This window comes from Tigriopus californicus, chromosome 7, assembly GCF_007210705.1.
Source record: "Tigriopus californicus strain San Diego chromosome 7, Tcal_SD_v2.1, whole genome shotgun sequence".
In the NCBI taxonomy this organism is placed as follows: domain Eukaryota; kingdom Metazoa; phylum Arthropoda; class Copepoda; order Harpacticoida; family Harpacticidae; genus Tigriopus; species Tigriopus californicus.
Window position 1 is genome coordinate 22,576 of NC_081446.1, and position 14,216 is coordinate 36,791.

At 45.6% G+C, this 14,216-nt stretch overlaps 3 protein-coding genes and 1 long non-coding RNA gene across 5 annotated transcripts in view; 3 read left to right on the forward strand and 1 right to left on the reverse strand.

Moving 5' to 3' along the window:
- LOC131882937 (uncharacterized) overlaps positions 1-991 on the reverse strand; it is a 2,220-nt gene extending 1,229 nt beyond the window's left edge. The window contains exons 1-2 of one of the 2 annotated variants that reach the window (XR_009373558.1): positions 939-991; positions 36-474 (exon numbers count right to left, since the gene is read on the reverse strand). This is a non-coding gene — a long non-coding RNA (uncharacterized LOC131882937). The other variant, XR_009373557.1, reaches the window with a different exon arrangement.
- Positions 1-3,548, forward strand: part of LOC131882936 (myb-like protein X) — a 9,469-nt gene extending 5,921 nt beyond the window's left edge. The window contains exon 4 of the mRNA XM_059230226.1: positions 3,094-3,548. Coding sequence (XP_059086209.1) covers positions 3,094-3,482 — 389 coding nt within the window. The 3' untranslated portion in view covers positions 3,483-3,548. The remainder of the gene's footprint in view (positions 1-3,093) is intronic.
- A 4,602-nt stretch (positions 3,549-8,150) lies between these two features.
- LOC131882938 (uncharacterized) lies at positions 8,151-12,257 on the forward strand. Its single transcript, XM_059230227.1, has 2 exons — positions 8,151-11,520; positions 11,633-12,257. The coding sequence occupies exons 1-2, from the start codon at positions 8,166-8,168 to the stop codon at positions 11,659-11,661; spliced, it is 3,384 nt and encodes a 1,127-aa protein (XP_059086210.1). The 5' UTR covers positions 8,151-8,165; the 3' UTR covers positions 11,662-12,257.
- Positions 11,676-12,522, forward strand: LOC131882939 (uncharacterized). Its single transcript, XM_059230228.1, has 2 exons — positions 11,676-12,257; positions 12,388-12,522. Exons 1-2 carry the CDS (start codon positions 11,676-11,678, stop codon positions 12,421-12,423), a joined length of 618 nt encoding a protein of 205 aa, XP_059086211.1. The 3' UTR covers positions 12,424-12,522.
- The last annotated feature ends 1,694 nt before the right edge of the window (positions 12,523-14,216 follow it).

Genomic DNA, 14,216 nt, shown 5'->3' on the forward strand with positions numbered 1-14,216 from the left:
ATGGAATGAAGAAATTTCAGGGGTGTTCTGCTTACACTCTGGCGTACCGCAAGGATCAATATTGGCACCGATCATCTTGGGGGCAATCAGACAGTCAGCATTACGTATATCACAGGGACGCCTTCTGACAAAGATAGCACGTGCCCTGATAATTGATAAACTGCAATGTGTTGCCTGGATCACGCTTGCAGCCCATCTTCACCCACATGGCCTGATCTCAGTTGTAGATGCTATAGATGCTGCAACACAAGTGGTGTTAAATTACACATGCAGAACACTTCTCGGGGTGAGGAGGACCGACCGCATCACAGAACTTGACCTGGCTACGAGGGCATCTTTACTAACTTTCAATGAGCTTGTTGTTCGTGGTTCTGCCATTGCAGCCTGGAAAACGACACAAGGGTCCGCCCTCTCATTCATGCTATCCGAGTATGAGTCCCACTCAAGAGCGAATGCAGCGCGCCTCTTCCATCCCTGTGATGGAAATAACATTGCCGCAATCAACACGGCTGCCAGCCGCAAGGAAAGTGTTGCCTTACGAATGACCTCGACGATGGTAGAGGCAAGTTCAGCAGCATATGAATTTTCATCGAAGTGCAGATTGTTCTAGCACAGGAAACCCTTGATCCAAAGTTTGTGCACCATATTCAACTGATTTTTAATCAATGTTTAAACAACCAAAGTGGTTTAACTACTTGGGATTTAAATGATGATTTGGTTTTGTAGCCAATAGGAAAATTTGCTAAAGTCACCTGTTTTTACAATCGGGAAATATATCACTCAACAACAAGAACAACTGTCCCGTGGTGGCCCGCTTTCCGGCATTTGGTGCACGTTTCACTTTGGACAGGACACTGAATTCTCTCAGGCCATGTCTTGTCCCCGCACCCATAACACCCTTTCGTTGCGATTGGCCTTGGCAAATGGCCTTGGAGTACTGTACTGCGACACGGTTGATTGAGGCCTCTAGTCAATAATTGCCTGGATTTTGGTCAGGCTCCCGAGACAATACAGTCAGGGTGGCGAAATTTGTTTCAGCTGACTACCACCTTTGGACCCTTGAATCCGAGCTGCAGCAGGCTTGCGCCGCGGTCTAAGCGTTCTGTGGTTCCTAGGCCCTTGTATCCGAGCTGCCACAGGCTTGCACCGCGGCCTAGGCGCCCCCAGGGCCTTGCATCCGACAAGTTAGACTAAGTTAGGTGAGATTAGGTTCAGTTGAAAGGGCCCAAAAATGGGAGTCAGCTAAAATAAACTTGGCCACCCTGACTGTGATGTCTGGGGAGCCTGACCAAAATCCATGGCAGTTATTGGCCTAGTCCCCATTTGTGGTGCAGGGCGCTAGCCCGTATTATTTGGGAACTTGTACCCTTGATTTGCTTGGTAGCGGGTAAGGTGTTCCTTGCAGGCGTTACATGGAAGGCTGCTACGACTTGCTTCATTACGTACGTGGTCAAAGTATGACGTGAACGTATGCTCACTTAGCTTCTGAGTTGCTTTGAGTAGTTGATTGACTGTGATGTATTCAGAATGGAGATTGCCTTTGTTTTAGTAAGTGGGAGATGACGTCTTGGTTGTTGACCTCCGGCACTTTGAGGCGCTTTGAGGTCCGGAAATCTGGGGCAAATGACCTTCTTGGCCATTTTGGGTGAGCCAAGGCCAAGCGGAGGAGACGCAGCCATTGTTGGTTGGAGAAAGAGTCCCCTCAGGTAGATAAAAGTCTGCCCGTAGAAGGACTCGCAATAGGCCTCAAAAGTGTTCAACCATACCTCAAGGTATTCTACTCAATCAAAGCTGTGGAACTCTGACTGGTTGAATGAAGATTTGAGAGTGGTATTACGTCGGTTTCCTATGTAAGAATACCACAAACACGACTTTTGCATGGACCTAGCCTTTCACTCCGTGGAAATATAAATAATTTTCTACAAAGTTTGACAAACAAACAAATGGTGGAAAATGGATGGATTGAACTTGAGTAGTTCAATTTTCTATTTGTTAGGCAGTTCACGTAAGAGGCAGCCAATATTTAAGGTGCCCTCCATAACATCAAAGTCTAGTCCACTTAATTGCAACTTCAATTTTGGACTCCAATAAATTTGGCTTTACGCAGAAGCACTCAAAATAGTCAAATTAGAATAATTCATGCGAGTTAAACGATATAATTCTCTAAATGAATAGAGAGAAAAAGATGTAGCTCAGAGCTTTAATATACCCACTTTGGGTTTAAGAGCCTTTCCCAGAGTGAGAACCGTAGTTTTATAACAAATGGACAAAACTACCTGAAATTTGGTCAAAATTTTCCTAAAACCATTTTCTTCAGACAACATTATTAGCAAAACGTTTTATGTGTATCCCGAAGAGGGGTGGCTAAAAGTGTCCAAAATTGAAATGTTCACCCTTTTTACAAGGACTTGCGGGGTCTGCAGTTTTTGAGAGTGATAAGAGCTGAGTTTGATTCTCCTACGTGACCCATCTGCAAAGGAAACTTAGACGCGTGTCACACTCCGTGTATGGAAACCAATCAGATACGGATATGACACTACTAATTGGAAAAACGGGACGGTGTTATAGCTGGTTTTGGATGAGGTTCCCCCTCCAATACTAGCACCCATTAATGTTTTTCTTTCATGTGAACGCATCAGTTACGTTCATTCCTCAGTGAAATGGTTGTATCGCAATTGACTAACGCGCCACCGAGTTCTACATGGGTTCATTGGTTCAAGCCCAGGTCTCCCTTTCCTCGCTCTAGTGGATATTTGCCTCGAATGGCGATCATTAACCCCAGAATGCCAGAATGGGCCCCCAATTACCGATGTGTGATCTTTAATGTATACATAAATTTGTATACAAAAATATTTCCAATGAGACTGTACTGTACTATATGACATAACTCGCAATAAAGATGTATAATTAAGTGTCGAAAATACATACCGGTACAAGCTCACAAATATATGACAACATCATAGGCCATTAAGGACATTATAAGCTTTTGAGCCATGCTTTTTACGTTAATGAATTAGTCACAGGGCACAAAACAGATAACGCATAATGTGGCCGTCACTACTCTTACTAATGAAGAAACTGATTTTTCCGTAGAATGTCAAACGAACTTGGGTAACGGCTTCCAACCGGAATCGGGTGTTTTTTCGGCCCCCAAGGCAGGTGCCTATCTTTTCATCATTCATGTTTGCACTCATGACATGAAGAAAGCCCTGATGACCATTCATAAGAACCAACAGCAAGTGGCCTCCTTCTACGATCAAAACCACGAGTCCAACCATCGCAACTCAATGGCTGGTCAAAGCGTACTGATTGATCTCGAAGTAGGGGACCGAGTGCAAGTCTATATGTTCATAGACACAGGGCTTCAAGACAAACGAAGCAACCATCTCACTCATTTTATTGGCCTATTTTTGCGCCCCAAGGACTTCATTACAAGCGAGCACGATATCCCACCTTCTCGGTCTTTGACTAATGGTTGCTGATCGACCCTACGTAGCTTTCATTTATTCACAATAAAATATCGACCCCCCGAGGTTTAATGAAACGTGTTTGGTCATTGGTTTAGTTACGTACGTACGTCATTCTCACCCATTGCGGTTTAATGTACTGTTCTTAAGCTTAGGCCTAGCCTCTTGTCTTGAGCCGGATTGGTTGGATTATGTGATTGAGAAAGCTTGCCTTGCATGTTTGCGAGTGTGCATGATGAAATATGACGTAGATAACGAATGTATGTGTATCTGAGTGGTTTTGGGCGAAAAGAAAAGCGTTCAAGTCAAAGATAGTGTTCTCCCAACGATGGGATGGGAACGAGAGTTACACGAGGCGGTGGTCACGAAGAATCTTATGCGGGTTCATGAGATCCTTGATGATCCAATAGTCCTCAAAGAGTTTACCGAGAAGAAAATTTGGAAACCAGCAGTTCTTCAATGTCCTCTTCATCAAGCGGCTTATCAGGGTGATATCGGAACCCTGAAAGTGCTGTTGGACTACGGAGCCAATGTGAATGGAATTTTGGATATCCCTTCTCGACCTCCCATCAAAATGTCCATCCTCCATGGGGCCGTGATTTGTAATGAAGTCGAGACTGTGCGGTATCTTTTACACCGAGGGGCTGATGTGACCATACAAGGGACATACGTGGATCAAGACAGTGTCAGTGGGAAAATTACCAAGCTTGATGGGTCGCCATTGAGCTTTGCCCGAGCAGCCAAGACCCAAGCTATTGTTGACATTTTGGAGGAACATTTCTTCAAAAATGGTAATCTCAGATTAGCAATGGATTTCGACCATGGACCCATGGATTCTACGTAGTACATATATAATCATTGTTGATATGTCTTGTATTCTAGGCATGGTTGAAGCCAAATCTTGTCTTCCGGACTGTCAAATTTTGTAGAATATTATCTGTGTATTCAGGCAGTGAAAAGTTAGGTCCATGCAAAAGTTATGTTTCTGGGATTCTTTTATAAAAAACTGCTTTTTTCTCTTCTCTCTCTCTCTTTCTCTCTTTTCCGCTTCCTAATGTAATGTGTGTAAGAGTGCTCGAGAATATACACTTCTTTGAATCAAATCCAATTATTTCGCTACATCACAGTGCTTCAAATATCTTCAATATGCAGACGACCTGGTTCTCTTGGCTGATTTAGCCGTGGAATTGCAAAACGCCATCAATGCGCTCCACGGTTACTGGTAAGAGAACGGCCTTCAAGTCAATACCATCAAGACGAACGCCATGGTTTTCCACAAAGGTCGTCTGCCTCCCATCTTCTTCCATATTAACAATGGTCCGATTAAAATCGTCAAGTATTTCAACTATGTCAGTTTCACCTTCTCCATCCACCTCTCCTTCACCAATCGCCTCTAGTCCATAATAACCAAGCCCAGGGACAGGATCGGATACATGTGCAATATACTACCAATCAAGATTCTTCCCCTTCCAATACTTCTTCAACTCTTCCGGACCTACATCAACCCAATTTTCATCTATGGCCTTCAACTTTGGCTTCCCAATTCCGCCCAATCCGCCCTCAAATCCGCCGATGCCACTTTCACCCAGTTCCTCAAACGATACCTGTACGCGCCCCAATGCCAACAATGTATGGACGCATTTTCTATGCGAAACAGAGCCCCTCACCATTGGGCTGGAAATGTTAATGTCCAACAGTGTTGGGAACCTGACCTTTCCGGAGGTGATGTCCGGACGCAAGTTGTCCTTCCCGGTCAAGGACATGTTAATACCCTATTGCCCTTGGCCCAACATCCTCTCGGAGTATTGGGGGTCACGCACATTTGTCCGGCTCCTGGCCAAATGCCATCAAGCAGGGTGACCAACGAAAATTTTGGCCCACCACCAGAAAAGCAGGCCAAAACGACCACTTTCCGACCACTCTTTAAACTAAAAAAATTCTACCGACCACTTTGCTGACCACCTGAAAGACAAAAAGAAATATAGGTTAGGTATACGTTTTGAATACCACAAGGAACCTGCTTTTTATTGATAATCTTTTCTTGACAACTCCAGAGCTTTAAAAATTAGTTCTTTTGGGGGAGTAAAAGACAAAATGCTAGAATCCATCCACAAAATTCCAAATTTACAAAATGATGTGTTTTCAAGGGGCTCAGTGTTCATCCGGGAGCGGCCATCAGACTGTAATAGTTTGTGGCAGAGAAAGTGCGTTCTAGACCTGCATTGCTCACTGGAAGGCTCAACATTTTCGTCACTCCTTCTGCATGTTCTAACATCTTCCTTTTACCAGCCACTTCAAGATACCTCATTCTGATCCAGAATGAACTCGTTGTGTCATCATCATGGATGGAGTTTGGGATCTGTCGCAGTTGTCCCTCCAAAATGGTTAGACTAACCATCTCTTGACTGAAGAACGGGGACTTGCAATTGCTGACCTTACGAGAAGACATTTTCATTTTCTCGATTGTGAATGGCTGAACTTCTTTTGCCAAATCCAGTGCATCAACCAGCCTCTTCTGTATGCCAACAAAGAGCTCTTTCAAAAAATTCATGGCTCTGCTCTTAAGCTCCTCTTGCACATCGCGGCTGAGTTTTCCGATGCACTTCTGGAAAGAGTCGCCAAAGTCTGCATCATTGCTGTCAAAGAGCAAAAAGTCAGTGAGTCTCATATGACACAAGTGCTTTGTGTCATTCACTCGCATGATGGAATTTTTGATAATTCTCGACGGCCGACTCTAATGAAGAATTCTTCCAGTTCTTGGTTGATGATCGGGTTGTCAGGTTTTTTATTTTGAAACAGTTGATTAAGCCGGCAAGGATCAGAGAGCAGGAGATTGGGGAAAATCATGAGGCCCCTGTGTCGTGGGTCCTTATATGAATTAAATCATGCAGGTCACGTACAATTTTATCTTTCATCTTGAGTCTTGCAATGTCAAAAATTGCTGTCAGTGCATCATATTGCTTCAGAATCCGTTGGTTGCAGTCAGCCAGCACAAGCCATCTCGTTTGGGAGGGCGAGATTAGCTTGAGAGTTTTGTTTAGTGATGGGCTTCGATCCGGAAAATCAGCTGTTTAGCTTGAAGAACCTCTTGTAGGGCTCCCATTTGAAAGAAAAATGGTAGAGAAATGAAGACCCAAGATCAGGAACAAGTTTTAAAGCAGCCCTGGTTCCGAGACCTAGAACGGCAAGGTCGCGTTTTGCCACCCATTGAAGGAGTTTTTATTTTGGTATTGTACTCCCCTTAGCTTGTGATAGGAGCCCTAACCAAGGTCCTTTAAGCTAAAAAGCTGATCTTCTGCATCAAAGTTCTGTTTGCTTCGTTCTCTGGATCTTGCTCTTCTTCCCCTCCAAGGTTGCTAAATCCAACCAATTCTAAGACGGGGCAGTGTTCTGCTTGTCGCAATGCTGAGTGGGGAAAGAAGTTATACGATTCACGAAGCATAAATTCTAGATTGGCTGGCATCGCTTCCATTGCACTTTTTGCAACAAGATCCAAAGTGGGCCACACATTTGAGGTGAGTCATGTTCTTGAACTTCTTTTTGGCCAATGTCATCGCAGAGTTGTTGTTTTTAACCATTACATTGCAACCATCTATATGTAGATAGTCCATACAATTTGTCAGGATCTCATTTCATGGGCTCAGTAACGCAGACCAGCTCAGTGAAGAGGGATTGGTGGTCTGCCTCTAGAATAGGCGTCAGAGAAAGAAATGTGTCTTTCACAGTCTTGAAGTAAAAGCACCTAACAGAGAAGGCCAACAACTTTGTCACTGAAACGTCTGTGCTCTCATCCATTAATATCCCATAAGCATGGGAGGATTGGATGTCTAGACTAATGCCTACTGGAAGAAAGGACCCAGCATATTTTTTATTATTGTGATGAACTTTCAAGTCCAAGTTCAATTCCTGGTTCAGGATGTCACAAAGGGGATCAATTCCTCGAAAATTTGATACTGTAGTGAAACACCCTTTCGCGAAGTTATCATCGAATGACCACGGCAATAGACAGAACAATGACAATGACAGATGAAAGCGCCAATGAGTCCCAAGACGGAAATCTAGGAATTGCCAAGGCCAAATGTATAGGCCTGAAAAGAGTGCCGTGTGCAAGCCAAGAATCAGACACCTACCATCAGGGTTCCCGAACCTATAATCGCAATAGAATCGATGTATAAGAAATGTACCCCATTAACAAGCGGCGCCCCTACTAACCCGAATTCATGTAACCTATGTGTGGAATTCCCCCCTACCCTTCATGAGATGCGAAGAAAGAGGTAACAAGGAAAGCTAAGAACAAGAAATGAGTCCAGTTGATAATCATAGCCAGTCAAGTGGATATCCATAACCCACCTTGCTATCAACTCCGGTTCACCAATAAAGCCTCCTTTATACAGTAAGGTCTCTCTCTTTCAAATATAATCCTCGAGTCTTTGAACACCCTAGTTCTTACCGTTTCGTCATCGGTCAATTCGGAGTCGCTATCCGTTTCATCACAAAATTGGCGCAGTCGGTAGGATACCGACTCAGCCATTTCCAAGACCCAGCGTTTGTGGAAATCGAAGAATTGACCTCACCAAAAGGACATAGCCATGCCCAGGTAGTACACATACTCTCAGACTTGTGTATAGTCCACGAAACACTTCATCGATCCTAGCCCCAAACACCCGACCCAAGTACAGGTTCACTTCAATCTTCAACATGGCACACGTAGACGAGCAGGACGTAGTTATTCAGAAAATACGAGAAATGGAAGGCGAAATCAATGCACTCAGACAACAGAACCGCAATCTGAAACACGAATTCGAGAATGTGCAACTTGGTCAGGCCAGAGGCCATGCCCCACCTAATGACCAGTTGCGAATTAGCCTACCCATTTTAAACAAAACTACAGACAGAGACTACTATCGCTTTGAAACCACAGCCAAAGCCGTTGCCTCAGCCAATGGATGGACCGATCATCAAACGATCAAAGCCGTGATTGCTAGCGTGAGAGAGGAAGCACTAGACTTGCTTCGACCTGCAATCCGTGATCCATCGGTCTTTAGAACCATCGACGACTTTTGGTACCGAGTTCGTAAGCAATTTGTCTCTCCTGCCCATCAACAAATAGCCCGCACAGAATACCAAAGAAGACATCAGAGACCACGGGAGGACATCAGCACCTTCCACACTCAACTCCATCAATTATGGGAAGATGCCTATTTAGAAGAAGATGAGCCTTGGAGATCTAATCTACAGATGCCAGAACCTTACACAGGAGCACGAGCCGACCCAACAGGGTACCGATCAGTTAAGCTTATTAATCAGTTTCTCACAGGCTTGATGGACTACGAGGTCCGCAAGAGCATCAAGGATGCAGCCAGCCTTGGGCACGGTATCACCACATACCCAGACGCCCTCACGCGAGCACTCGAGTTTTACGCTAATAAGGAACAGGCTCGCATGGAGAAAAGACGGTTAATGGCTGATCATGGTCCCTCATTCACACAGCGCAGACCAGAGTACTTCCAACCCCGTGATCGGACGGAACCAATGGAAGTAGGGATTATCCAAACTCAGTCTTCAGCCGCCCCGAAATGGTGTCGCTATCACAAGACGAAATCTCACAACGACGAAGAGTGCCTCGCCCAGCAGCGACGGCCACCTAAGGACAAGCATACACCCAAGAGAGAAGCCAAAGGCAAACCCGACACGGCTAAGTACGGTAACACTTGTAAACGTTGTGACGGTAAGGGACACTGGGCTCGTCAATGCCCCAGTAAACCATCGATTAAAGAAGAAATCCCTAGAACTAAACAGTTTTCTCAACTTCAGAGTCACGCGCACATGACCGAGCAAGGAGAGGAAGAGCAGCCGCCTGCACCCTCTTTCGAACAATGGAACAAACAAGAAGCTTCGGATCCACACAATTTCTTCGTTGATTCCCATGTCAATCTCGTCAGTCGGAACCCAGCGAACCAAGTACCCGCCTTCATCAAATTGAAGATTGGGAAGAGTATCACGCATATGCTAGTGGATACTGGTAACCTGACACACAATTTAATTGATCACGAATTGTTCCAGCGAGCATATCCAGATCCCGCTAAACGCCCTAGTATCAAACCGCAAACAACCCCGGTCACTGCCGCCGGACTTCAGCCACTCGAAGTAATTGGAATATCCGACATTCCCCTCAGGATCGAATCCGTTCGAGATGAATGGATTGCACGATGTCTGATTGTGAAGCAATTGGGTACCAATGCCATCTTAGGAGCCCCAACGATGAAAAAGATGCCACTGATGGCCGATCTACAGCAAGCCGTTGCTTATATTGGGCCTAAGGGCCAACGTATCCCGCTATACAGCCGCTATGAAGTAGCCCAATTTGCTAATCAACACAATGAAGACGCCAGCTGCCACGCTATTGACGTTTGTCTGGTCAGGGACACGGTTTGTCCCCCTTATGCAATGAAAACGGTCCAGACCAAACCCGCAGCTAGAAACGCCAAGAACGCTGAAATAACCGCTCAGAGAGTCCAAGAAGCAATTGATACAGACGGAATTTTCATTCCACATGCTCAAACCAAGCTTGACCGAAAACGAGCCAATGCCTTCGTAGCCATAGTATCTACTAAGAAGGGAACCACAGAGATACCCGTATTGAATACTACCGAACGGCCAGTCACAGTTAAAGCCGGCACCCGACTCGGTACAGTATATACTATTCACTCTAATGAACAATCGAAACTTTGTTCTCCCACGAAAGGTCCCGAGCCCAAATATGAACACTTAGATACCGAGAAAGACGAAGCCACCATCCGCCAGATGTTATGGGACTTCATTGGAGCGCCACCCAAAGCTGACAAGAACGGATCCCAAAAGAGAGAGAGCATTCACAAGTTGTTCAAAGACCAGATCCGCCAGCACCCCAAGCTCACAGCCACGCAAAAGAAGCTGACAGAGGATTTGCTCTATCGGTTCTATCATGTACTTTCTCAATCCAAATACGATGTTGGTAAAACCGATCTCATCGAGTTCCAGGTTGACACCGGAGAAGCCAACCCAGTCAAGGATTTAGTCCGACCACTCAACCCACTGATGAGAGCTGATCTTCGAAAAACTTTGGATGAATGGCTCAGCAATGGAATCATATCGCCCAGCATGTCAGCATGGTCCTCCGCACTGGTCCCGGTTAAGAAGAAAGACGGATCGTGGAGATACGCCGTCGACTACCGATCACTCAACAAAGTCACCAAACGAGACTGTTTCCCGGTAGCTCACAATCTTGAACAATTGGCTAACGAGCAATTATTTAAAGCCAGCATGTTTATAAGTATCGATCTAGCAGGAGCATATTTGGCCATACCTGTCAGACAAGAAGACAAAGAGAAATTAGCCATGGCCACACCTGTCAGACAAGAAGACAAAGAGAAATTAGCCATGGCCACACCTGAAGGATTATTCGAGTTCAATAGAATGCCCTTCGGAGCTATGAACTCAGGCAACACATATGCTAGATTAATGAAGATTGTCGTAGGAGAATTAGTCGAGCAAGACAAATGTCTCTCATACTTCGACGATCATCTCATTCTTGCTAAGACATTTCTACAAGCTCTATTCAGATTTGCAGAATTCCTTCACGCAGTAGAGAGAGCCAACCTAAGAGTAGGTCCATCCAAGACGGAGCTATTCACTGAGGAAGCCGTATGGCTCGGACACCTGGTCAAACCCGGTGGTCTCACCCCAGCCGAGCGCCTCACAGAAGCCGTACGCGAATGGCCTGTACCGACGAATCTCAGCGAGTTGCGAACGTTCTTAGGAAAGTGTTCGTACTATCGTAAGTTCATCCCGAAATTCAGTCATATTGCAGAACCGATGAAGGAGCTCCTATGCAAAGACACTGAATTCGTATGGACCGAAACTCAGCAACGAGCTTTCGAAGCCCTGAAAAAGAAGTTATGCGAGAAGCCAGTCCTCGCCCATCCAGACTTCCACGGCACCAAACCGTTCATTGTTGACACGGATGCTTCAGGATTCGCTACAGGCGCGGTACTCTCTCAGAAACAAGATGACGGTACTATCAGACCAGTTGCTTATACATCTAAATCTCTCTCACACGCCGAAAAGAATTATAGCGTCACACTAAAATAATTATTAGCTATTCTACAAGCTGTCAAACATTTCAGATACTTTCTGTTGGGAAGAAAGTTCCTGATACGCACAGATCATATGGCATTAAAATGGTTAATGACTTCGATGTCATTGAGAGGGCAGCTCCTCAGATGGAGAGAAGAACTCCAAGATTATGATTTCGAAATTGATTACCGACCAGGATCCGCCCATGGGAATGCTGACGCCCTTTCTCGCCGACCCACGTCCGAGGAAAACCCAGCACTTGAGATCGAAATCACCCCAGAAGATCGCCAAATGTACCAAAAGTTAGGAATCAAACCTCCCAATACTGGCGCCTTTCGCAAGGTCCAGGTCAACGCTATCACCCGCAGCCAAGCCCGGCAGATAGCCACCCTCGAAGAGGAGGTAGAAGATGATTGGTCACCCCCCCCGTCGGAGAGCGAAGAACCGAATGTACAAGATTACCCTGATGATCCAGAAGCCAATAAATCACCCAACTCCCCATGTTTATGTGAGGACCGAACGCCCAATGATCAAGTTCATCAACAACTCGCCCTCCAAGATGAAACCAACGGAAAAGATTGGACCGAAGAGGAACGCCCCAACAGCGAACCCGCAGCACAAATGGCTAAGTATCACCTACCTACAGAACAAAAGGAGGATGCCACGCTCAAACAGGTCAGACTATGGGTAGACGAACTTCAATCCGCCCCGCATGTATCAGATTTGGGAGATCCTAAACTTCGACAATATCGATCCCAGTTCGATAAATTATCAATTAAGCATGACAAACTTTGTCTAACTACAGATAAACAAGAAAGAGTCTGCGTGCCAGACGCCTTGATCCCCGATCTTCTCAGATGTCTACATCATCATCCTTTAGCCGGACATCAAGGACGAGTCCGCACCTATAACCAAGCCCGACGTCATTTCTATTGGCCCGGAATGGCCAAAGATATCGCCCAGATGATCGAAGGATGTTCACCGTGCCAACAAGCCAAGAGGAGAACGCAAGAAAAACATGTACCTTTAGGACAGACCAGTACTGCTATTGACACCAGATTTACTCATTTCTATGCAGATATCGTTGGTCCATGGCCCAGATCCCAAGGACCGCTAGGCAAACGTTACCTATTAACGATCCAAGATGCTTTCACGAAGTACCCGGAAGCCTGGCCGATCAATGCCATGACCACCGAAGCAATCCTCAAAGTGCTCGTCAATGAATTCTTCCTCGCTATGGTGTTGGAATGAAGATCATCACCGACCGCGGACGACAGTTCATCTCGGCCCTATTCAAGGCCGCGTGTCGAAAGTTAGGCGTAATTGAAAGCCAGACCATGGCTTATGAACCACACACCAATCCCGTAGAACGAATCCACCGATCTTTAGAAGGCACTGTCCGCGCCCTCATGCAGCAAGAGCAAGCCTTGCCCAGTCAATGGTTTCGATTCGTACCAGCCGCCCTAGCCGCACTCAGACAGACACCACTTAGCAACTTGCCTGTCTCCCCACATGAACTAATGTTCGTGCAAGAACCGGTCATCCCCGCCAGGTGTTGGTAGATGCCATTGTGGAAGCTCCACCCGGCGAGCTAACAGCCAGCATTCTTCGTTCTCGCCAAAGTCATCGACCAAGTCCGCACCTGCCAACTAGAAAACCACGAAAACAATCGCCAAAGTTATAATAACAAAGTCAAACTCATGCCCTGCAAGAGGGCGATTGGGTTTTCAAGTATCGTGCTAACGACCCATCAGAATCTGGAATATCCCGCAAAACAGCCATCTACCAAGATGGGCCATATCAAGTCCAAGAATTGTTGAACGACCGACAAGTCAAACTTCGCAAAGCTATCACTGGAAAGAACTCGAAATCCACCACCATCACGGAAATAGTGAGTAAGGATCGACTAACAAAAGCCCATCCTTGGAAGCTCAGTAAGCTCCAAACGCCGTACGCTTGGACTATCGCCAAGGCAACTAGAGTTCCGAAAACTAAAACCGTAACCAAACAGATCTTCGAACCCGTGCACTATCCCTCACAAACCAAGTGCCACACCACGCCCCAACCAGCGAAGAACAAGCCGAAATGGAACAGCCGAAGGAAATCCAGCTTGAAGAAGTTGAAAATAAGAAGTCATCAGAGAGAAACTCATCCCGACCAAGAAATGGATGCAGAAGAACTTGTCACAGACAGAGAATTCAATCGACAACCACCTGTTAAACGAAGAGCCAGCACTCTTAATGACAGTTTCACCCCAACCAAACCAGAAGCCAAACGAACTGCTTTGGAGCCAGAACAGGAACCTATGAAGATAGTGACTTTTCTCATGCAATGGCCAACGTCATTTTCAACAATGTTAATCTATCACAGATACTCAGAGACCCTGGGCACGGTGGGCACACATCAGCTGATAAACAGATCCATGAACAACAACAACAATAATAATAAGACATGTGCGTGTATTATAGTTCTAATAACGTGGGCACATTTTGAGGCTTGGTTCCGTGTATTGTGTATATATATACAACAAACTGGGGTATTGAATGAAGTACAGAAACGGGAATCTTTTCGTTCAATTTCTCTCGCCCAACAAATCTATAGTCCATAGTGACAACCGAATGGCAAGTAGGAAGG